Source organism: Sparus aurata, chromosome 9 (assembly GCF_900880675.1).
Source record: "Sparus aurata chromosome 9, fSpaAur1.1, whole genome shotgun sequence".
In the NCBI taxonomy this organism is placed as follows: domain Eukaryota; kingdom Metazoa; phylum Chordata; class Actinopteri; order Spariformes; family Sparidae; genus Sparus; species Sparus aurata.
Window position 1 is genome coordinate 32576497 of NC_044195.1, and position 25854 is coordinate 32602350.

The 25854-nt window shown below is 42.9% G+C and overlaps 1 protein-coding gene across 37 annotated transcripts in view; it reads left to right on the plus strand.

Moving 5' to 3' along the window:
• clasp1a (cytoplasmic linker associated protein 1a) overlaps window positions 1-25854 on the plus strand; it is an 87018-nt gene that overhangs the window by 988 nt on the left and 60176 nt on the right. For all 37 annotated transcript variants that reach the window (XM_030428031.1, XM_030428041.1, XM_030428047.1 and 34 more), the window contains exon 2: window positions 3861-4601. In XM_030428031.1, coding sequence (XP_030283891.1) covers window positions 4404-4601 — 198 coding nt within the window. In that variant the 5' untranslated portion in view covers window positions 3861-4403. The remainder of the gene's footprint in view (window positions 1-3860; window positions 4602-25854) is intronic.

Below are 25854 nucleotides of genomic sequence, written 5' to 3' on the forward strand. Positions count from 1 at the left end.
ATTGAAATTAAATCATCTTTATCATCCCAGGCAACGTTTTGTGTGCTGTGTTCTTTAAAACCCAAAACTTTTAAACATATACGCCAATACAATATGTGTGATAAGCCAAAAGGAAAAGGTTTTGGTTTTGATGTTTTTTGGCATGTATTGAGTTTTCATAGCTCAAATTTACCAGTTTAAAGGCTCAAAATGATAATAACAGACCAAACAGTGTCGTCACAATACTGAAATGTCGAGCCTCGATCCAATCCCTTAAAAAAATATCAATATGCAATACCATTTTTAATACAATTTAACCTTTATTGTCTAAAATGACATCAGTGAAGTGAAACAGGAAACTTTACTTGAAATGTAATAATCATTAAGCAAGCAGCGTTTCGTGTTCTTTAAAACCAAACCTTATGTTGGTTGATATCAACAACATAAATGCTGATACCCATATATATATATCTATTATCGGCCAATATGAAAAGGGTTTGGTTTTGTTATTTTTTGAATGAAGCATACCGGTAATAAAAAATGTGTGTATTTGCTGCATTGTCATGGCTTAAATTGACCAGTTTAAAGAGCCTTAAGATATTAAAGATATACCTTACAGTGTTGTCACGATACTGAAATATCTAACTTCCATTTAGATAATTAAAAGATTCACTACTTTGACTCTGATGCAGCATGTGATCAGCAGAGTCAACACAAGTTGTCAAATACATCGAGTAAAGAATATATTTTCCTCCAAAATGTAGTGGAGCAGAAAACAGAAATGCTCAAGTGAAGTGCAGTAAAAGTACCTTAAAAATTGTAGTGCACACCTGGTGCCTACATTACCCACAATGCAACTTTGTCACTGAATGACCTCACTGGAGGAAATTTGTCAGATTACATGCAGCTTCCCCTGGAGCCTAAAAAGGCTTTATACTAATTTTCTTCCACATATGCAGTAGTACTCACCTGTAAGCACATTAAATGCATGAAATTGGTGGAGTTACCTTTTTAAGTACAGTAATTGAGTAAATGTACTTAATTACTGTCCATCACTGTACTCATGCACGGCCTTACAAGGGATGCAGGCTGGAAATTAGCATTCAGCTAGGCGCCCTTTGCACATCTGATGCAATGCCTCTCCTCAGGTAACACAATGTTTTGTTAACAAATACATTTAGCAATTATTAACATAGTCAACTAGTGCAAAAGGAAACTTCTCACAGAAGTTGTTGTTTCAACAGGAGAAAGTATTTCACACATTATGGCGCCAAGAGGGTCATAGTCCGTTGAATCTGGCCCATATCTAGCTGCTCCAAGATTAGCAGGTTTGATTTTCACCTCCCAGAACAAAGGCCCGCATGTGATAGAGGCCGGTGAAGCATTCCTTTCTACTACATAATCTTGTCACACAGAAAGCCCGGGGTTATTTGAAGCGAAGAAGGCCAGTCAGCATATGATCCAACACTTCAGAGCCAGAACAAATAAACACCACAGTGACGTCCTCGTGTCTTGATCATTCGAAGCTCAACCCCCACCCAGCCCCCGTGTTTCCACGGCAGTCGCTGGTTGTCCGGCTGAGCATGCTGTCAGAGAAAGTGTGTGTGTTTTTGTTGGGAGTTCATCCAGAGCTGTGATTCAGCTGTCTGGTTTTCTTGTTTTTGGTTGTTGATATCATTTAAATGGCTGATTCCTGTAAGCACGTTTGTTGTTTAAGCAGCACTGTCTATAATTGTCATCAGTGGCTGCTGGTGTGTGGCTTTGCATAATTAACTCACTCAACGCTCTATTTGGAAGTCCCCTGAAGTTCTGGGGACTTACTTACACTATGACCAAAAGTATCCACCCAGACATAAGACCCATATGTGATTATTTATGGACCTGCTGCTCGGCTGTTCCGGTAGGATTTTCCCAAAGATTTTTGCACTCTGGCTTCTGGGATTTGCTCTGATTCAGCTACAAGAGCATTAGTGAAGTCCTGTCCGGATGTTGGGCAATAAGGCCTGGCTCACAGTCAGCGACCCGGTTCAGCCCGAAGGTGTTGGATGGGGTTGAGGTCAGAGCTTTGTACAGACCAATCAATTTATTAACTTTAACGAACTGGGAAGACCTTTACTTAAATGGAGCTGACCTTGTGCACAGGGGTATGTGTGTGTGTGTGGGGGAGATCATGATCGATCCTCAAGGACGTTCACAATCAATTACTAAGGTAAATCATAGAGATTGCTTTATTCAAGTCCTTCTACATCTGGTTTCAAACTTTACATAACCTAATTTACGAGCATATCCAAGCTCGTACAAGAAGGTAACCAGATGCTGAGTGGATGAATTACTTCACAAAGCGAGTGAAGTGGCGGCTGTGGATCAGCGGTACAGCGTCTTGTGATTGGAAGGTCGCTGGTTTGATTCCCCTGGTCTGCATGTTGAAGTGTCCTTGGGCAACCCCAATCTGCTCCTGATGTGCCGGTCAGCACCTTGGATGGCAGCCGCCGCCATCAGCGTGTTAATGTATGTATGAATCACTGCAAGTTTCTTTGGACAAAAGCGTCTGAGAAATGTAAACAAAGCTCTTCCTTGGGTAACGTTGTAAACAATTAGGTGTGTCACGATCCTCGAAATCCTCGATTAGATTCGACTTTCAAGTCACATTTCAGGTAACTTACAGCGATGGTGGCTTTGCCATTGTTAGATAACCTCATCCTCGGTTTTATGACCTGATAACTGACATTTGTTTTCATAGTTATCTTAAAAATAAGTAGGGATTTTTACAACAAATCAATCAGACAGCTCCAGCTGGTCCAAGATGCTGCAGCTAGTGTTGTAACAAGAAGTGAAATACTATTACTTGTCCATAAATCACTGAACCTGTCAGGTCCGATTTATTTGTCAGATGTTTTGACACAGTATGAACCCTGCAAACGTCTCGGGTCGGGTGGTTCTGGATTACAGGCTAGAGGGAAAATTGGAACGAATTACCACAAGATCCAAACTGCAGACAATGCTAACCTCTTTTAATCCAAGATGAAGATTTACCCGATCACCAATGCTCCTTGTTCATTTCCTTTTATATCAAATGTATGTGTAAGTTTGTCTCGTTGTCTTTATTGTTTTTATTCTGCTGATTGTGTTTGTTTGTCTTAATAATTGTTTTATATGTGTTATACCTTCTTTCTTGTGTGTTCACCTGTGTGATCTGTCACTTTGGGTTACCTATGGCTATATAATGTGGTATATAAATAAACTTCCCTGGCTTTTTCTTTATCCTGATGGCTTTTTGCAGGTTCGGCAACTTCAAATAATACTTACCAAAAATAAACACATCAATAAAGGATCTCTAAGATATAAAATAAACCCCAGCATTTCCGATGCTTACGAGCAACCTCCGGCAGTGACTACTAACAAAATGTAAGATTATTAATTCATTAAGTGTATAATGGAGATGTTAAATCAGATAAAATGATGCCGGGCTGCCAGCCGGACTGGATCCACCAGCCAGCCTTCTCTTTCCTGAGAGATTTTGTGCCCTGTGGTAGTGAAACAGAGGTTTACTGATTGTGCAACATTTACCTCGTAATAACAGGCTAAAGCAAGTTTAGGGTAAGTTTTTTTTCAGTTTAATATCTTTGGGTTTTGAAGTGTTGGTTGTACAAAATAAGCAATTTAAAGCAATCATTGTGGTCATGATTCAGAAAACAATTGTTGGAGGCCTCCTCATTTTTTTCTGAAACATCCTTTGTGGACAGGAAGTGTTCATTTGTGTTTATTCACTCTCGTTTTACCTAAAGATAACAATGTACCAGGAGGAATCACTAGTAATGTTGTTGAATTTAGAGATTATGTAATTAATTGACTGTGTTGTGTTGTCTTTTCTGCTCCCGTAGGGCTCTCCAGGGCAGATCCCGGGACAAAACATGGAGCTCTAAGCTAGCCTTCTCTCCATCCCTCTCCATTTGCTGCCTTGCACGCCGCTCGCCAAAACCACCTCTTCTACCCCTGCTGTAGCGGTTTGGCTCAGACTCCTCGAAGAGAAGACGAGGGGAAAAAAAAAACCCAAGTGGGAGGGAGTAGTAAACTTTCCCCAGCTGCTGTCCAGACACACACATGCTGCATTGCTGCCATTCCCCAAGCCCTGCTCCATCCATCCCTAGGGCACGGCCACTAGCTTGCTAGCGAGCTAGCGCTTCACACAAAGAGGAGGCCTGTCCTCGGGGATAAAAATACAAACAGACTGTGTACACTTGCCTCTTTTTTTCCCTACCCTTTTCCGGGTCACCCAGCCACACAGTCATTAACTGGGGCTCCTTTTGTTTAGCTGTCATTCCCGCTGCTTTGAGCAGTGGAGGATTGCTCGTAGGCAGTCGGTCACTCATTCATTCATCCAGGCAGACTGAGGAAGCCTGAGGAGTTGGTTATCAGAGGCCAGGATGACAGAGCCCAGCATGGAGAACTGCCTGGCCCAGGTCCTGCAGAAGGACATGGGCCGACGGCTGCAGGTGGGTCAGGAGATCATTGATTACATTTTGGACAAGGAGAAGTCCCACGACCTGGAGCAGGATCAGACGGCTCTGGACAAAATGGTGGATGGAATCGCCAGCTCATGGGTCAACTCCAGCAACTTCAAGGTAAACTCCACTGACGAAGCGGTGAACTACAGGAATCATTCTGGGGGTTGAAGGTCCTGACATATCGAATGTCGGGCTGTCGGTGAGCGTCTGTGGTGCAAGTTTTTGCGGTGTGTCCCACACTGGTGGCACCCGTCAGCTGTTTTCAGTCGACTGAGCTTGTTGAGTCTGCCGCCAAGCCCATTGGTGAGAGACATCCATCTGATTGGCTGTTCAGCTAAGCGAATCAGTGCACAACAAGAGAAACGGAAAAAGAGCCTGTCGCTGTTTCCATTAATTTTTTTTCAACCTCTTCCCACAGCTCCATTTGACATTATCTCGATTAGAAGTGGCTATATTAGCAAGAGCGTTGCTGCTTTTTGTCTTTCTGTTTTCATTTTTGAATGATGAATACAGACTACTGCCACCTGGTGGTGTGGAGAGTTATATCTTCACACAGGTGCACAATGTTCGAGCTAGCTGGCCGATGGCGGAACTCATTGCGATGTGTTCAAGTACAACTTTTTGGCAAGCTTTAAGGTCCCCTATTTATATCCTACTTTAGATTAAAAGTACATTACTGCACTCGGGCATTTCCGCGTGGGCATTTTATTTTCAGTTAACAGCTAATTTTCCACCCGCTGATATTTTCTGTCAGTTGTGGACTCTGTCAGTGTTGTTCTGCCTTTAGTTCATTCGGAAACGTCTGTTACGCCTCATTCAGTTATGAGTTATGCTCACGTTGGCGATAAAGAGCGCAGAGCAACTTCACGGTTGTCTGATTTAAAAGGCTATCGGTCATTTAGATACGGTCTGTTTTCAGATGTACAAACAGAGCTGAACATTGAAAGTTTCCCTCGCTCATATAATTCTCTCTATGATGACTATAATACTGGTCTTTGAGTCAAAAAGAGCAAATGGATAAAACAACCACACTACAGTGAAAGCTTGTTGCAGAGCTCTCTGTTTCTTCATTGTGCAGACGTATAATGGCCCGTTTCTATTTTGTTTAAGGAGGAATTTCCAGTTTTTCTTACAGTTTGCTGTGCAGTAAAGCAGAAGTGTTCTCAGGCCGGTAACATTATTGTTTCCCCTCAACAAAGAGCTGGCTTACATCCTTCTGTGATTGATTGTGCTTTATTTTGGAGTTCGAATTGGGGCACAATTTTATCTGACCCTGAACTGTGATTACATCAGCAGTTCTCTCGGTGCCTAACCACGGGTTGCTTTCTCTGCCATGAATGTAAGAACACATTGTTTACTAAAGCTCTGATTTCATGTTGGGATACGCTGCTTTTGCTCTGTGTGGGCCTAAATATGTCAGAGATATCTGCCCGAACAAAGCCAAGCCTGCCCTGGGTGCCCTACATACGGTATCTCTGCGAGGTCGTGGAAAGCTTTTAGTCGGGTTTGTGTCGCTGCAGTCGCAGTGCTGTGATTCCACAGTACGTTGTGCCGGGACGGTCGTTTTTTATGTGCTGCAAATTACCATGTGTGTTTCACTGCTCTGTTTTCGTCCTGAGAAGTCTGGCACATGATGATGAGGCCAGAGAGACCAGAGAGGGACACGGAACAGAGGCTTAATTGGATCTGGCCTGGTTACAGCCTCTGGTACTGGAAGGCCCAAGTGGGCAGAAATGGGGCTTCACAAAGAGGAGTCAATACTTTGGGTAGCAGACAAACCTGCCTACATTGTGCCAAACAAAAGTGTGGCCTCATTTTGGGTCTTGTTAAAATTTAAAATTGTCTTTTTTAAAAATGCATCATGTCGTCTTGAATGTTGTAAGGACTGTTTAAAGGCTCCGTACCTGTTGGAGAAAGTGAGGCTTCGTTGTCGTTTTGCTTATAAAGCACGTCTTTGTGCTGAGTTCTCAAATAACTCTTCTAAACTTTTTTTTTAAATAAGTGGTCGGTGCTTCTATAAGGATGTGATGTCACAACTGTACAGCCGGCCAGTCCTCATCAAAATGCCCACATATACATATATATTGGTGTGAAAGCAGTTTATTGCGACCAATGTTTACATGTCATGTTACATCTGCTGGTTTTAAGCTTTTCCTGTAATCGATAGTCCGCTGCCTTATCAAATGATTTTCTTTTATTCGCTTATAATATATGAAATATGTTGGACATTTTTCCGTTTGAAAACTGACTTAACCACTGATTCGATCTATGTTTGATGCACAATTGGAGTGGGAGTAGGAAAGATTAGAACATTTTAATGGCGGCGCTCCCCTCTGTTGTCATTCAACAATTGGCTCAACGTGATCCAACCCTACTGAGGCAAATACATTGATCAAGTTTGATCATATCAGTCACTGTAGAATGTCTTTTTATCTATTTTTGTAAACAAATACATGTTTTTTTTCAACCTACGATGAATTATTTAGATTAGAATATGATTATTTGGGAGGTTAGGAAGCACAACAGCGCTCTCTTTGTGTTTTCTGGTGTTTTTTCTTGGAGCTATAAATCTTGAGAGGGATGAAGTGATTCGCACTGTCAACCTGTGAGAAGCAGGTGATGACATTTCCTTGTTTTAAGCTCTGATAGTGCTGATAGAGAAACTACTCGTGTAGGTTTGTTAGCTCAACAGTATCCCCAGCACAGGCTGAGCTGATCACTTGGCAACTAATGTGGAAACTATTTAGTTGAGAGAAAGAGAGAGAGAGAGGGTGATGGATTCATTCACCATAAATGGAGCTTTGGGTGGATGCCTCTAATACCAAGCAACTGTTTGAAGACAGAGCTTTACAGTGTTTTACACTCTCCTGACCTAAACTTCAGTCTCTGCCCTTCTGTCATCCACGGTGTTTTCTCTGCTGCACATACCTCTTGTGTTTGCATAACAAACATGAGGTTGTGCTGCTGACGAGCTGACAGGTCAAGTGTAGGTGAAAACTTTGTGCAGAAGAACAGAATCATGGTGTGTTTTCTACGTTTTGAAGCTCTGACTGGATAGAGTTTGATATCAAGTACTGCAAGTGTTTTGATAATCGATGAATTTACCAGTTATTTCGAAGATTAAATGATTTATTGTTTGGGCTATAATATATTGCATGAATTATATAATTATATATTATTTTGTTATAATATATTGCTACTACTCTTCTTTTGCTGTCATTAAGGACAAAGAAAATCAGCAAATTCTCACATTTGAGAAGCTGGAACCAGTAAATGTTTAATATTTTACCAGTTAAATGACTGGAATAATTGATTGAGTTTAGGGCTACACAATAAATCAGAGTATTATTGTCAGCAACAGTTTAAAGTTGTTTACAGTTTATTGTTGAATAGCAATCTGTCCAAATAGCAAAATCTGCTACTTTTTGTTCTCCAGATGTAAGAAAACAATCCAAACAAATGATCATGATTTTTATAGTTTTTTCTGTGAAAAATAAAATTGTGATGCAAAAATAATCATTCCCACTAATCATGAATCAATGTCAACAGTCTGCGGTTAATTTCCTTTTGATCGACTAACCGTTTGATTGACTAGGCTAATCCTTGCAGCTAGCAATCCAGTTTAGTCTACGTCCATGACATAAGATAAATGTAAACATTCTTACTTTTCTTTGTGAGAAATAGAATTGTTTTCGCAGCGACACAGGTATCCATTTTGCCTCTGTGCCACCAACAAACACAGTGGTTAACCTTTTTATTTTCACTTTGTCACATGAATGTTTTAGAAAGTTCTGTGTTTGAGCCTTTGTCAGCTTCAGCTTCAGCTTGCTTTAGTTCTGCAGTATGTTTGCATACTTCCAGCTTTTGTTTGGTTATTCTCAGGTGTGCTATCTGTCTCAATACCTGTTCCAGCTGAGTTATTATGATGCAATCTGACATACGAGATGATTATATAGGATTTCATTCAATGCAATGCTGCCAGACTTGTGCAGTAGGTTCCTGTGCACCTTAGCAACTTACAAATAGAAAAGCCAACCTGTTTAAGATCAGTAGCATGTGTTCCCACCATCTCCTCATTAAAGGCCCCAATGCACAGAAGTGACTGTGAGGAAACACCAAAGTTGAGCACTCTTGTATTTGTTTGTAATGTCTTCTTAAAACAGCACAAAGCGTGATCATCACTGATTACTGTTGCCAGGCTATTCTGACTGTTTCTAAATGGAGCGATCGATGATTCACGCGCTTGCAATTTCAGATGTAGCGAGTCATGTGTGCTGTGGATGGACACCTCTTGATGCAGTTGTCACTTTCCAGAGCGAGCTACTTCTGCGTGCCCAATGATCCATCTCAGGGTGTGTCGAGTCAGCAGCCACATCCCGGCTGTGGTTTCAGCTGCTAAATCAACTCGAAACAAGTCTGCGTGCACCTAGCGATTGGCTAAACGCAGAGGTGTGGTGATGGCGAAGGAAGGAAGAGTGAGTGAGGGGCGGCGGCCTGAATTCACTGTGACGGTTTTTGTAGATAATCTGCAGTCTGCAGACACGGTTAAATTTAGTCTGGTCGATGTCTGAGTGTGTTTGTGGGTGTATCTGCTCATGCTGCATGCACAGCCCTGCTCGACATGTGAAGTGTTCCCTGCCCTGCTCCATAATTGGTGCTTCATCCTGTACTGTGTCATGCAGAGACCCGCCCACCTCAAGATCCAGACGTTTGCAGAGTGATTACATGCAGCACACTTGTGGATCACATGTTTATTCATTTCAGTCTCGCATTTTACTCAATTTCATGCATTTTGTTCAATACTCACACCTGCAGCATGAATACACGTTCTTGCTCTCTCTTCTTTCTTTGACAGTGAGGTGAAACAAAGACTCTGCAGTGCTCACAGAGCCCCACCTCGTTTCACTCACTCAGAGCGCTGTCTTCACGTCACCCCTCTCATTCACTGTTTTGTTAAGGTGTTAGCTCATCAAAGATGCAAATATGACAGGTGCAGTACCTCTGTGACTGGAAGAAAAAAGCAGGGCTGTTTGGAAAAGCTTCACTTATGATGCAAGTTAAAGATACAAGCATGCCTGTATGGACGTCACGCTACAGAACAGTGCTAACGAAAGGTGCTAACAACAAATTTAGCAATGCACCGGAAGGCGCCAAGACACCAACACTTTTTAAAGAATTTCAAGAGGTTGGTGACAGCTCCATTTCAGCGACATTACAAGGGCGCCCCAGTAGCTCAATTGGTAGAGTTTGCGACCCATATAGAAATATTTATAAATACCTTGCTGCAGTGGCCAAGGGTTTGAGTCTGACCTGCTGCTATTTGCTGCTTTTCATCCCCATCTCTCCTCATCTCATTTCCTGTCATCTCTTAAGTTTATCTGTCAAAAAAAAATACTTAAAAACAAACAAAACAGACAACAACCCTACATGATGACCCAGTAAACTTGTTGGTTAGTATTTTGTCCTGTTGTTGGCACAAAAATACCCTTTGGCGTAGCCTCTGCGTAGGTGCTTGCCTTACGCCGTATCTGTAACCTGAAATGTAACATCATGTCACAACAACGCGGACCACAACAACTGTGATTAGACCACTTGGAAGCATCGCATTTTACAGCTTGTTGTCTGGTGCTTATTCCAGGGATTGTGACCTGTAGTTTGCCCAGTAAACACACCACACTCATTGGCTGTCGCAGCCCCTCCTGCTGGCATCCTCGTGGGTTCTACTATGCTCGAGAGTCTGGCCAAGAGAGAGAGAGCTGTTGGATGGGGAGGATGCCTCTCCACGAGCAGCCCGGTGGCAAATTCTGGCTGCGCTGTAGCTGTCGTTTGGGCAGGTCGGTCGTTCTGTGTGGAGACAGACACAGCTGTGAGCCTAACGAGTTGGTGTGTTTAAAGGGAAAAGCCGGCAACCTGCTCGCCGCTGACACAGGCACGCCAGCGCAAATGTATAACTGCTCACTATGTCGGCTCTGTTTCGAAGCTACGTGCAGCCGTAAATCAGCCGTAAAGTTAATCCCCCTCAAAGCTATCAGGCCTGAGGAATCTGACAGCAATGTGACAATTCCATCAATCTTTTCTGGACACATTTAGCTTGTTGAGCTCGCAATGCTTCAGGACCACGAATCTGCAGTAAACAAACCGTAAACAAGGTTGTGATTTGCACACCTATCCTGCCTCCAGGACACCAGCAAGGCACTTTGTCAGTAACCATCCATCACATCACTTCTCCCCTCCATCATCTTCTTCTGTGCCTCTCGCTGTGCAGAGCTGAGCCTGCGAGCTGAGCTGGTTTACTGATTGAATCAATGAAGGCTGGCAGGACTGGTTTCCGGGTTGACGAGCCTTCAAGCGATCGCTCAGACAACCTGGTGCCACCTGTAATGTTGTCGCTAGCCATGTCTGGGCCAGAGCAGACTACAGCAAGGACTTCACAGGATCAATCCTGCCATGCATTTTGGTTTTAAAGACTTGGAAACAGCATTTTAACTGTTATTAAACATCTAGATATAAGGAGAATTCAGCAACTGCAATCTAAATCATGTGCGTAATCAATTCAATTCAGTATTTTCTGGTTTCTTTACACCTCTTATCACAGTTAACTGAATAACTTTGGGTTGTGGACTAAATAAGACGTGAGGATGTCATCACTGGCTTTGGGAAACACCATTTATTTATATAGATAGATTAGTTGTTTCATTTTTCAAGCAAAAATGTAAAATGTTTGCTCCTTAAATGTGAGGATTTGCTGCTTTCCTTTGTGACAGTAAATGAAGAGTTTTTGGGTTTGGGACTGTTGGTTTGACAAAAGAAGGAATTTCAAGCTGCCACTGAAAGACGGAGGAAATTGCCGTTATGATTTCTAGACAGTTTATAGACCGACGAGCTCGACTCCTCTGCAGATAATTTTCTTACTTAATCGAGAAAATGATGGACAGGATATTAGTTACTGAATAAATTGTTGCAGTCCTACTCATGTGGGATCTTTTAAGTTTGATCAAACACTCAAAACAGCTCAAACTGTGAAAAATTGGCTCTTAATCTTTGATTTTTACTTGTGCTCCTGACCAACAACTAGTCATTTATATTAAATCCCGCTGGAGAACACGAAGCATCATGTCTGCGTTCAGTTCCTCTCTTTATTTCAGATCCACAGATGCCTTAGGAGCCGAGCATGACCACCCCTGCCTCTCCTGCTCTGTGTCGGGCCTCTCCCGGGGTTTCAGTCAGCTCGGTTGAAAGTGTTTGTGATACGTGTCCAAGCTCGTGTTTCTCAGATTCGGGGTAGAGGACTGCTGGTGTCTTCGGGGAGCCATTGAGTGGCTGTTGAAAGGCTTTGTCTCTACTGCTCATTGCAGTTTACTGGTTCTATATAGGAGGGAAAATGGCCTTCCTGTTGAATTCTTATATCAGAAATAGCTGTGATCTGGGGTTTGAGGGTGCACAGTGTCAGAAGCATGGTGCTGCAGACTAACTGGAGCTTACACGGGACCAAATCATAGTCTTTCTTCAACATAAACAAATCTCAGTTGTGTAATTGTAGGGAAGAGTTTCATGTGATTTATTTCCTTCAGGCGTTTGTAACTGAATCATGGTGGTAGAGTGCAGCAAGTAGCTTTCAGGGAGGAACAACAGCATGAAAATTAGACTGAACAGGAAAGTCATGGCCTCTTTGGTTTGTGTGAGTCTGTGGCTGAAGGCAGGACAGACCAGGTGACATCATCAAAGGCTGGACGGATGATTAGTCGTATGGTGTTCAAACACTCGGGGGGCTAAATGCTGCAGGGTGCAGCTGAATGACATCACTTTGAAGTTGTCCTCGTAAAAAAGGCTGCTCCAGCTGCCCTGCAGGGGAATATGATGTCTCAACAGGATATTGTACAACAAATAATGTGGCCTATTAAGGCAAGCAAATTTCCCTCTGGCGACATTTTAAGTGCTTACCTTGGTCGGCTTTAGTCTCAGTACTGCTAAATGTGAGCCAGATACTTGAGACGAGCAGAAGTAATGCGGCTGTAGTCCAGAATATTTCAAACTTTAGGTCATCATGGTAAAAGGATCATTAAAGCTCCACTTGCCCTCTCACTCTCTCTCTAATCTTCTAATTTATCCTTAATGTGCAAAGAATATGAGCATGGATGTAGGGATCAAGTTTTATTGGCTCCCAAATGATCTTAATCCTCAGGTTGGAGGCGTTACTGAAACATAGTTGAGTCCTTGTTTTTTATGAGCTACTTGATCCGGTGGAATACTGGTGGTCCTGCTGCCAGAATATCACATTTATAAGCATGAGTTAGTGATATGATATGAATGAAAGATTAACTTGGACAGAGTGACTCCTGACTCCTGTCACTCTGTTGGAGTTGTTGGGAAGTTCGCTCTGATTGCACGCTGTTACATTGTGGAGGTTCTTTGCCAGAATTTACCAGCTGTTAACACTTTTACACCAAATTAGCTCTGGTTCTAAACCAGTTCTGTTTAGAAATCTTGGAAATCCAGCCAGCCTGTGACAGCATGATGCACACAGACCTGTAGAATATGACACGCCCACTTTGGCTATAGGTCAAGAAAAAAAGCGCTATTCTGGGAATCAACCTTTCGTTTTGAACCAGCTTGTTTTTGGACTGCTTCAAAATTAGCTCCACACACCTGAAGAGAACTGGTTCCGTGTTGGTGGAAAAACTGTAAATAGCCAAAAATAATGAGGGCTGCTGCACAAATGTACAATTATCTGCTGCTGCCTGGAGTCAACTGACAAATGTTCATGATCTTTGGCCTTCGATCTAAAACAGATTCAGAAGAGAACAGTTAAAAAATCAAAAAATTATAGTGTCTGCAAATCTGATAATGCATTTCAGAGTTTTGCAATTTGGATAATATTTAGATGAATAATGCAGCACTACTGCTTTTCTTTGTTTCACATTAAATTGACTATCTTTTGGGTTTGGACTGATGCAACATGACATTAAGAGACATCACAGTAGAGAAGTAGTAGTATTTTCTGACATTTTGAAGACCAAATTTACAGATGAATCTAGAAAATAATCAGCAGATTAATCGATAATAAAGATAATCGTTGGACATATTTGATGAGCACCACAGGATGGTCAGAATTAGTCCAGATATGCCAGATAATATTTAAATTAATCCAAAATACAGTTTTACTGAGTAGAATCAAACTGAGGGAGACAGACCAGCAACACTGGCAGCAGCTATTGAGCTGTCATGATTTAAAAAAAGAGCTTCAACACATGTAATTTTTCCTGCACTTCACACTCTCAGTCTCACAGTTCACTCTTCGCCAGTTTTGAGATTTTGCCCCTGCCAAATAATCCAGAGAGCTCAGTGAACCAGTAGAGACGCTGTAGTTTGCTTTTCTGTTGGAGGCTGCTGACCCTGGTGTGGTCCAGAATATTGGGGGACAAACAAATGTTTGTAACGTGTCGTTTAACCTTGTTGTATTTATATTTTCATAAATTCAAAAAATGTTGTGCTCGTAGCGTGTCAAATATTCCTCACAGATTCAAAAATTGTTTTTTTAAATCTTGTGTTGAAGTTCCCGTTTCGTGACAGCACTAAAAGACTCTGACTGTCAGTGTGTTTCTCTGTCGCTCCCTCATGGATTTATTTGATCAATAGCACTTCTCTTTCATTTACTGCGTGAGGATGTCGTGCAGCTCTGAAGTCAGTTTGAATGCCAACAGCGAACCCTTCCAGAGACTCTGTAACCTTTTGCACAAAGCTTGCTGTAATACTGCGGATTAATCAAACTTGTACAGCCGACAACGCAAGTAAACACACCGCTATAGATACAAAAACACACTTCGGTTAATGTGTTGATTATTTTTACTCCTTTAGAGAGAAAAGACGGTCTGGCAAAGTTGGTGAAAATCCTGAGAAGTGACATATTTCACACATTATCTGCCAACGTGCAGTGAGCTCGCTGTTTGCTCACCAGGTAAACCTTGAGCTCCATTTCTCAAGCGAGCCGGTCATTTCAGCTCGAACGGGGGGACTTTGGAGTCTTGGCAAGGCCCCCACGTTAAATGTTAATCCTAAACCTCGCTCACTTTGTGAACCCTGGGAGGGCAGAGATTTGTGCAGAGCTCAGAGGAAAAAGCTGCGACAGACAGCGAACGCTCGGCTGTTCATGAAGGGAAGCCTTCAAGATGATACAGAGAGTGTGTGTTCAGAGTCTGCTATGGCATTTGGCTGATTTATAAAACCCAACGGTGTGTGTAAGAGAGAGAGATGTGTGGGGGTTGGGGGTGGTTGTGTGAGGATTTATGGGTAAAGTGTGAAGCCAGGAGGTTTCGGTGTGTGTATGCAGTGTGTTATGAATGAAGCAGCCACTGACACATGTTGTGTGTGCTGCGAAGGATTTGGTTTGTGATATCTGTCTCTACTAGCAGCTCTGGTGCTCCTTACTGAACATTTAGGGAGCACCAGCGGATTTTTTAAAATTAGAAATAACTTGAAAGTATTTTACATGCATTCTCTGTTCGATTGGTTAATACATTTTTAATCGGTTAAATTCTTAACAGCGATTAATCCCTAGTGCCTGTGCCCACCTCTTAATCTCCAAGTCCAAATATAAAACAAACTGATAGTAAATCACAGCGGAGCAGCGCTGATCGTACAGCGGCGGCTGTCAAGATATTCTTCTGATGGAGAAAAGAAGCACTTGCAGCTTAAACGCTTCATCTCAGTGCTCATGAATGCACCACCAGTGTTTTCCTGCCTGAAAAAAGACACTACGTGGACGCAAGTCACGCTTTAGTCACGCTGTCTCAAAAAGTGGGAGCAAAGTGCATGTAATGGTTGCAGTCTGCAGCCCTAAATATAGAGACATAACATTGATTTTGTTTTTAAATGAAACTAGGTCATCTGTGATATTTGTGGTTTGAGTTCAGTTCTGATGAGTGTTTTTTCGATCTGGTTCGAGGTTCTGGAGCTGGATACTGTGCCAGCATGCTTTTGGATGAGAGGTGGGTCACAGCTTACAGAATATGGTGTATATTCATGATTTTTTATTTACTCAAGTATAATATACCTAAAGATCCCAGCCCACATGGCCTTTTAACAAAGTATTTGCATTACAAAATGCATCCAGCTAAGGGAGGAAACAGCTTCTGAGGGGAACGTATGCAGGCTGCAGACAGGAGGGGGCTGAAAGTCTACATGATCTAATCTTTAATGGCAGAATCAAAATTAAACTAATGGTGCGATCGCTTGTTAACTGTGTGGTGAAACTCCCTGCCTGCGTTGATTATGTGCCGTCTGCAGAGTGTAGCTGCACGTACAGAATCTGTGAGTCCAACAGCATCAGAGCCAGCTCGACAACAGGGCTGCGCCATGATGGAGATGACGCAGCAGTGGATAGAGAGGGAGGAGCTGAAAAGAGGAGGAGGAGGAGGAGGAGGAGGGCAGACAGAGTGTAGTGATGGACCTCCTGCTGATGAGAGCCAGCGTTAAAGCACCCAGCACCTGGATCCATCCCAACTGGCCTGCGCTCTGTTTTCTGTGCTGCATCACTCCTTCCTCTTCTGTCCGTGCTCCTCTTTGTTACTCCGACTTTCCTCTCTCACCTCCCTGCAGCTCTTTATCACATCCAGCCTTATTTCTAACCCCTGTGTTGTAACCTCTCTTTGTTATCTCTCCCGCCGACTGCAACCTCTGCTTTCCCGGCCTATTTAGAGACGGCAGTGTGTAAAAGATGATCTCTCTTTGTGTGTCACCGCCACTGCCACCATCATCGTCACCGACACAAGCTGTAAACCCCTCCTCTCCATCACTGCCAGTAAAAACCTCTCCAGTGGTGAGATCCTTAGCGGCGCCAGCCTCATAGCCGTAATCTGCTCTTTTATTTAATCTGCTCAGCTGAAGGATTTTATTTCCTTTTTCTCTGAGTTAAACCAGCAGTTCCGTGTGTGTGTGTGTGGCAATCCACAATTTCACCAGATCTCTGCGTGCCATTTGATGCACGTACACTTGTTTAATTCTCATTAAAATATGTATTATTTGAACTTGTAAACAAATCAGCGTGATTGTCGAGCAGTGGGGCACGTTGACCCTGTTGGTCTCCCTAAACGCTGTGACTGTAAATTGAATTTGAAATTCCACTCGGCTACAAACGGCCGGCAATTAATGAGCACAACTGTCTGGCAGATGGGGAGAAGAGATAGACCACTGAGTCTGTTTAGGCCGGGTTCGTCTGCCTCTGCCAGCACACTGAGAGACGAACGAGGGGCCAATAAATCTTATCAGCGCTACAGTTGGGCCTCAGCGGGCAGCGCGGCTGATGAATCTGTTCGGAGGATGTGCTGTGCCATTTTGGCCGATACTGATCTAATACCGGTGTGTTTGGCGGAGGTGCTTAAAGTTACACAAGTTGCTTGCAGTTTCTGGATATTGACCACTTTTAAATTGCATCCAGGTGTACAGGAAGCTGCTGGGAAGTAGCAGGATCCTGTTTCTAATCGATACATTATGTGGTATCAGATCGGGGCAAAGACTCGTGTTCTCTCTGATACTCATTCCAGCATTTCTCGTCATATCAAGGGCGTGTTATTGTCATTTTCACTTTTATAAACTTAAGAATGAATCAGTTAATTGTAAAATTATCTATACTCTGTAATGAAATGAATCCTAAATTGCAGCCTTATTGTTCTTACTGCTGCCCTGCACAAGTTGTGACTGATGTTCTTATACGACTTCGTTATTAAAAGAGTGAATTTACAACATTTGGATCAACTGTCTGATGCAGAAGGCCAGTGAGGTTTGTGATAGGTTGGTCCGTCTCGTGCAGGTAGAAAAGATACCAAACCAGGCAAACTACATATTTTTATTTTTACTAGAACTGGTTTCTAGCTCGAAGGGAGTTATTTGAATATGATTGCTTGAAGCTCTTATTGAGACAGAGGTGCAAACTTCAAAATAAAAGTAGAAACTGGACTAAACCTGCACACAGTCTGTTGCTCCTGTTGTGTTGTTACAACCGTGGGAATTAAAGCAATAAAATGTGAATGGAAGAGGAGGAGAGAGTGAAATGAATCTACAAAAAATGGGACAGCAGATGATTAGTTTTTGCATGCCTGTCTAAGCAAAAAAAGCAAAGCATTGTGGGTATAAGGAGACGGATGTTGACATGTGATATCCGAGAGATAGCATGCTTCCCATCCTAGCAGAATTTAATGAACTGAGGGAAAACCGCAGTCTAGACTCACGCTCGTATTCATGCGTAATGGTTCATGTTGGCAGAGATGGTCGAAACGTTTCTCCACAGCTGATGAGACGTTCTAATATGATACGCTGCTACAGCTGTCCGATCCAAGAGCTAATTATGTGTGACTGAGTTGTTAGGACGCCTGCTTCTTCCTCATTCCACCCGCTCGCAATGAGGAAACCTCGAGCACAAATTAGACGATCAGTTTCCCCCTTTTCTCAGTGTGCTTCATACCAAAGAACACCAGGTGAGGTCACGGCGAGGGCGCCGTGCATACTGATGTAACTCCCTCTCTTATTATCCAGATCGTTGTGTCCTCTCCCTGCAGGAGGAACTCACAGCACATTACAGCTGTGACAATAGAGGCCTTTTAACGCTTGTCACAGCTGTGTCTTCTTGTGCCTGAGCAAAAAAACCTGCAGGCATTGATCAGCTGAGCATCAGGGGTGTCTCCGCTCAAATCCATATCCCGAACATCAAAGCGTTGAATGTACAGCTTTCTGTGTGTGACGGCTTTGTTCCCGTCACTGTGCGTCCTTCAGTGATCAATAACATACAACATAAACACACACGCTCGTTCGCTCTCTGCCAGTCTGTTTGTTGAACTCTTCGCCTGCCTGAGCAGTGCTGCGTCACGCTGTCGAGACTGTAAATGCCCCTCTTTTGTCAGCGTGAGTTATATACTCAGGCAACACACAGATCATGAAGGAACTGAAGTGGAAACGCTGCTGGGTCTTTATTGTGATCACAGAGAGGGAAACTTATTGCATGGGAGAAATAAACATGCAAGTCTCCTTCAAAAACCATCCAGGATATTTAAGTTTTTTGCAAATCCTACAGTTTGCCTTTGATTGTTTTTGAAGGAGACTTGCTTTTTTATTTTTAGCTCCAAAATATCCACCAGGAGATCCACCAATAAATAGAAATAAAGCATAAAATGGAGTAAAAACGGACAGTGGATCAACGCACAATATATCACTAATGATTTTGCTCTTACATCCTCTGCTGTAAATTATTATATGGGCACAAATGTGTGTATCCAACTGTCTTTATCTTCCTGTCTCCTTGTCCCTGTCCCCCAGAATGTCCCCCTCTTTAAACCACGCTCGTTATGTTGTTTCAGGAACCTGTCAGTCGACCCGGAGTCTCCAGACTTTGAAGTCGTCACTGAGCGTGCAGCGTAACACAGTAACTCCCTTGTGCTGCAACGAGGCACGTGGCTTTGTCCTGTATCGCCTGCAGCCTCTCCTTAAGCAACTGGATTACATCATCATGAGTAGCACTCATGAGTGACACCGGCTTGTCCCCTCCCTGAGCACCGAAATAAACGGTCAACTCTGAACACCGTAATGACTCGTCCACCTCTGTTATCAGCTCATTACCTGCTACGCCGAACTGAAACTCTTGTTTGTAGACCAGCATACAAACGCTGGAGCTCGTAGCAGTGGATCGACTCTGCATCTGGTGTCAGAAACAAAATAGAGGAACGTTTTCGCGCTTTAAAGGTGGAGTTATAAAAAGAACAGAGTGTCCGGGTGCCTTAATTTCTCTGGGATAGGCTGACTTTAATTGGTCTGCATGTTGTGGGTGTTGGTGAGGGCTTGTTGCTTCATGTACCTGTAAGACAATAAGAAAAGGATTAACGTTGAGTTCAGGTTGAGGTTTGGAAAATGCCGAAAACACTGCACATTGGTTTACAATGATATGAGACTGACCCAGCCGCTGTCATTTTATCTTCTGTCTTAATTATCAAGAGATAAACAGTAAAATATAACATTTAAATTATCTGTCAGGAAGTAACACATGCACATATTTAAGTGGCTAATACAAAGTAAAGCCGATTAATGCAGCATTGCTTGAGCTACATTGAAGAAACTTTCTTTTTTGGATCTTATATCTTAATGATTTATCGGGTTGATTGCCAAAAGCCGTGTTTCCAGTTTTGAAGCAAACGTTTGAAAGTTCGAAAAGAATAAAAGTAAATCAAAATGCAAATCTGGAGCTTTTCCACGAACTAGTCTGAGTGAATGAACTGGGCTATGTAAATTGAACTTTCATCAGAGGATGACGTGGTGTTGGCTGCGTGTCACATGTGGATGTGGAAGTAAACAGAAGCTAGAGGTAAACAAACCAGGAGATAAAATGGAGAGAGGTCTTCAGGAATTACTTTCGATAGGGCAAGTTGTCACGCTGTGTTGTCCAAAACGTGCTGTTTCGAGGCGTTTTTAAAGTGACCGCTGCTGTAATGTGACTCCTCTGTGTGATCAGCCTCTTAGGTTGCATTTTCTTTTTCTTTTACTACTTGATTGGTACAACTGAACGTAATCACAGGTCAAAGCAACACAGATACAATTTTCTGTGTATGTGGTTGTTAACAGAAAAGAAAATGGAGGAAAGGATTGTGGGGAGGGGTGTTTATACTCTGGGAAGATTAGAATGATAAAGCAAAATCCTTTTAATTTAACAAAACTAAATGTTAGTGGTCACAGTGAAATGAATAATGGTGCATTTCTTTAATGCAGCATGATGTTCGAGCTGAACAGTGTAGTGTTGTCGCTCCTCGTGCTCCCGAGTGAATCACACGGTTGCGATGTTCCAGTTGTGTACAGAATTTATATTAGGATAATCTCTTTTGTTCGAGCTGCGGAGGGAAGGTTGCACATTTTCACAGCAGTCGGTGAAGCGTTGCTTCGGTGACGGCGACCTGCTCCAGGACGCTGCCTCCCGCCGAGCTGCAGCTCCTCTTGGGAATACAGACGCGGCGCCCTCAGAGGAGCGTGTGATGACACAAAAACCCTCTAACACTTGGTTTTAATCCTCGGATTATTCTCCTGAAATTCTAACAAGTACTTCCCTCCTGCCAGTTTTCCTTTGATCTGCTCTCGTCCATGTCGTGCTCCACGCCAGCCCACCGGAGCTCTAACAGCCGTATCATGTTATCAGTTTGGCCATTTGTTCTGCCGAGTCAGCAGAGCCCAGGAAGGAAGCCACTGAGTGGATTGTGCAGCTAATGTGCTCTGTCATGGTCCAAAGTGGGCATTGTGGAGGAGTGCTGTGTCATGGACAAAAGAGTGTGTACAATACAGAGGCGTGTTGTCTTCATATTACAGGAAGCTGTGCTGTGAGGCAGATGTGGGAATACTTTCTGTACCCTGTGGTGATGATTATGACAGCTACGAGTCTGTCTTTATTATGAAGCTTTGAAATGTGTTTTACTGCAGCAGTGCACGGTTATAAACTGAGACAAACCCAATGCATGTCAACTACATAAAGGTAATCGATCATTTTAATCACAGATTGCCCTGATCCTAATTAAAAACACAAATCTATCAGTTTGACCTGAATCATCTCATAACTGCACGAGTATTTAAGACTCTGGACCTCATTGATTTAACACAATGATCTGCTGACGAGTGGATAACGACAAAGCAATCAAGTTAGGTAAACATGCTCCTGCAGGCACAAAGATGAGACAGTTTTGCTTCTATTTGACATGATCATATTTAAGACCTCCTGCTCCATTCTTATGCTTATATTTCTGCACAACACTGCAGGTAGCTCATGTAAACAGCATTTATTGTTGATTTTCCTAATTAGGCCTCATTCTGAATGTTGAATTTCGATTATGACGGCATTATTCTTGTTTTATGCGCCTCTATTGTGGTTTTTCAGCGGTTTGCCCGCCTGTTTACAGCATACAGCCAGCTCTGTGCGTTGTAAACAAACCAGCCGACGGATTACAACGCTGAGGTGAGAGGAAAAACCCCACGTTTCTGGTCGGAGGGAGAAACACACCTACTTTTAAACAATGTGACTTGGATACAAACAGGTTTTTGGATATGTGTAAATATCACAACGCCGACCTCTTCAACAAGTCATTACGTTAATCAGAGTAAACAAAACTGTCCCCAGTGGAGGAAGAATGGCGGCGGCAGCTTCGACTCAGGGGTAGAGCCAGCGTCTTGTTATTGGAAGGTCGCTGGTTCGATTCCCCTGGTTTGCATGTCGAAGTGTCCTTGGGCAAGATACTGAACTCCTGTTGTGCTGGTTGTTGTCCGTGCATGGCAGCCACCACCATCAGTGTATGAATGTATGAATTACTGTATGTCGCTTTGGACAAAAAGCGTCTGATAAATGCCCTAAAATGTAAAAGAACAACTCTCACATCGCCGCCTGGTTGTTCGGCCTACATCACAGAGCCGGGGTTAAAAAGAGTCTTTGTCGTTGCCCAACTTGTCATCAGTCTCAGATGTTTGAAGTTTGTCATCTAGCTGTTCAGAGGAAGCTAAGCTAATGCCACCAGCGTGTCCTTGTTTCAGCTAACTGATCTGGTTTAATAAGGAAATAATAAACAGGACATGGAGCTGCAACAAACTTATTTCCATTTTCTGTCCACGTTTCACAACAACAACTCTGAGGGGACACACCACATTTTTGTGCTGTCTAGCGATATCATGATGGAACAACACTCGGTAGTCGATGATCGTAAGCCGCCAGCCGTTATCTATTGGTCCGACCATAACTGCAGGAGTGCAATAACACCAGTACTGCTGACTGTTGGCTTCTTTCTGGTTCCCATGCTGACTAACTGCTAATTAATCTTAATGACCTGTCACTAAAATTGTCCTTGTTTCTGTGGTTAACCATAAAAATGTGACTGAACACACATGCTGACAATGTTATACTTTACTTAGGCACATTAAAGGGTAATCACACTGACAACCACAGCCCAGCACAGTTTGTCATTCACTTTCCCAACCCCCGCGTCCTCGACCCCGGTAACCTTCTGAGAACAGTATTAAAAGGGATTCGTTTCACCTAATGTGGCTTGACGGCGTTCCCTGCTCATTGTCGATACAGTAAGTACAATAAAGTGGTTGCTAGGATTTCTGAAATGCGAGCAGTCAACACAGAATCTCCTATTTATAGGTCGTAGAGTATTTTTCCAAGCTCTTCCCGAGGTTTCTCGTGGAAACTGTCCTCATGACTCCTACAAGTTGCCACAGTACTGTCACAACCCTTCTGTACAATAAGGACGCGCTTTGTTCTTGATTAGTTTGGATTTGTTTCACAGCTAGTTCCCTGTGAACTCTGCAGAGATGAACTGAGGAGGACCAGCGTCAGCGATTTTTAAAAGATCATCATCTGATGCTCCTGGAGAAAATGAAATTTAGTAACGCATAAATCCAAATAAAACAGTTTGTTAAATGTGCTGTTGGAGCAAAACGCGGGTTAAAACCAAACAAAGCTAAAGCTAGCTTAGGATAGCTAGCTTGGGATAGCTAGCTTTAGGTCCTAGCTAACCTGCATCCTCTGTGACCTTAATCAGTCCAGAACAAACCACCACCTTCATTTCTGTTCTGTTGTGCGTGAGTAATCTCACTGCGCCGTCCCGAGTCAGCCGTCTCTCTGTCTCCATGTCCAGTTGTTTTTGGTCGCCACGTTCATGTGCTGCCACTTTCATTAAGTCTGTTGCCTGCCTGCAGAGTGATGTCCGCCTCTATCCTGTCTGGCAGGTGTCGTGACGGTGTACGCACGGCACCTTCAGACACCGACTTTGTGTTGGAGGCTTTCATTTTGCAAATCAGTCCAAAAAAAGCTCCAAACGGCTTCCAAAATTCAGTTCAGTTCAGGTACTTCAGGTCCACACAGCTGAGTGTTTAATTCACTTTAGTGCCGCTGTTATATTTGAATATTAGTAAATATGAAATAAATGGATTCAGATAGAGCCATTAATGTGCTGAGCTCTCCACTCTTAACCCCTGTTATTTTCTGTTTGCTCTTTCAAAAACCCCCAAAGGTTCCAGCACCAGCTCCAAAACATATTCATCAACAAAACTGTAAGTGCTGACTTGTCAAGTGGGATTAAAATGCGGTTGTTCCGTCTATTAAAGCTGATACGGGCAGCGTGTTTCCTCTGAGTGTGGTCTGATTTGCCGCTACTGTTTTTAATCATCTGCCCGCGGCGAACGGGACTCATGAGCGCCCCGGCTCACGTCACTGCCCGTCCCGTGGTTGCCGTCTGACGGGCCACAGCTCTTCCTCTAGGACACATTTGGAATGGGCTGCAAGGAGACGGTTTCAAAATAAACAGACATTTAATCCGGCTTTTAGTTGCAGCGAGATAAGAGCAGGAAAAAGTGGCTTTCTTGTTTACATGCTTTCTACCGATTTTCCATTTCTATCAGCCTTAAAGGGGTTCTGTGGAAGTTCTGGTGTTGTGCTGGGCGGTTTTGTTGGTGGACGCCATTTCTTCAGCATTTACTGCTCATGGAAAAAGTGCATAAAGTCAGTTATTTTGGATTTCTTTGTGACAGTCTGCAACATTTAGTGACATTAATATAAATAGTCCACAGGCTCGTACAGGCAGCTGAGAGAGGCATATCGTCATTTCACGTACGCTTCTCCACTTAGCAAATATGATGGTTTTGTTTTTAATACAAGCTCCTAGAGAGTCAGAATTAAGAAATATTGTACATGTAAACAAAGCTGCTGTTTCACGACGTGCAAATGTCAGAAAAACAAACAAAACAAGGGAATTGAGAAGCATGGAAACATACGATTCTTTCCAGCTGGAGGTAATAAATTAGTGTGAGCTCTTGATTGTGTTTTAATGGGAGATGGTGCCTGCTGCGAAGTCATCAGGGTTAACAGGTGGGTGTTCATCAGTGGATTAGGTTAATCTGCCGTCATTAAGGCCTGCACTTAGCCGGAGAAACAACAAAGACGAGGCAAATGTTACGTGTGTGCAGAAGACTGAGTATCTACCAAACCTTTTGTCTTTTAACAGTCACACAGATGTGTTTTCTGAACTGTTACTGTTTGCCTTTCTTGCTCCTGTATTTAAAATGTACAGTATTGATTGAAATTGAAGGAACTCTGAATATTTAAACCTCTAAATCGTCTCTGAATGACTACACAAAGGTTGCCAGACGTTTCTGGCAGCTTGAGGAAGTCTGTGCACTTGTCTTCCAGCTGCTTTTGGGAGGAAACTGAGTTTTTTAAAGTCCAAAGTTGAATTTATTGTTTTTCTCTTCATATACAACACTCAGTACACAGAGGCCACACATGATTATTCCAGTATCTTGCAGGTTTCCTCATCACTCCAGTGCCAGTATGCTAGCAGGTTAGCTCATATTAGTCCTTCTGCTCCACATCCACCATCCCTCCTCCTCCTTCCTTCACTCCTGCTTCTCCTACTCACCCTTCTGTCGTCTCACCTCCTTCTCATGTCTTGTGCTATAGCTCGTGTATTTTTGTTTACTACTGTTATCAGATGGAGCTAATGATAGGGCCGTGATTGTGCTGATTGTCGAATGCATGAGCGCGTTCTTCTCTACAAATCATCACGCAGCCTGAGCGACATTCCCTGCAGCTGTGTTGTGTTTTCCTTTTGTAGTTTTATTGTGTTGCACTCATGCAAACTAGTTCTTAAGTCCAAAGTTTATTTTTATAGAGTTTGTCCTTTAAAAACTGTGTTGCATCGACTTTACTGCAGCCGCCTCTTTACACTGAGTCTATTTGTAGACTCACCGCTCCGACAGATGTTACGGTGCTGTATATGTGTTTATGGTTCATATTTATGGGTGACAAATTAGAGGAGGATCATGAATATATGAAATGCAGACACACATGTGCAGAGGAGGAGGTTTCACTGAATGGTTTGAGCTAGAAGGTGATGAGAATCACATGTTGTGGCCGATGTTAGAATCCCAATGTGCTGTTACTTCTCGAAACCGTTAATCCAAAAAAGACAAAAACATCTTGTCATTTTTGTTTGCCAGCTGTCATTTTTTACTCGGTGGCGCAAATGCATCGTCCCCGTTTGTTGGATGTTTTGTTGCATCACAGATACACCATTTATCACTCTCCCAAACACAATCACAAAGTTTGGTTTTGGCTTGAAGTGGCTAAACACTTCTATTTAAACACAATTTATTTGAACTTTAACAACTGAGCGAGGCAGAGAGGGAGGAGGAGAGATGCATCAGTATCAGTAGCAGTATGTCTGGAGGAGGACGCTCTCGTTTTCACCGCAGGAAGTCAAGCATGAAGTGTCGTCTCTGGAGGAAGTCAGCTGGAAAAGAGCGATGTTTTTGTGTGTTTTTGTGTGTGTTTGTGTGCGTCTCTGTTTTCTGTGTGTGTCGT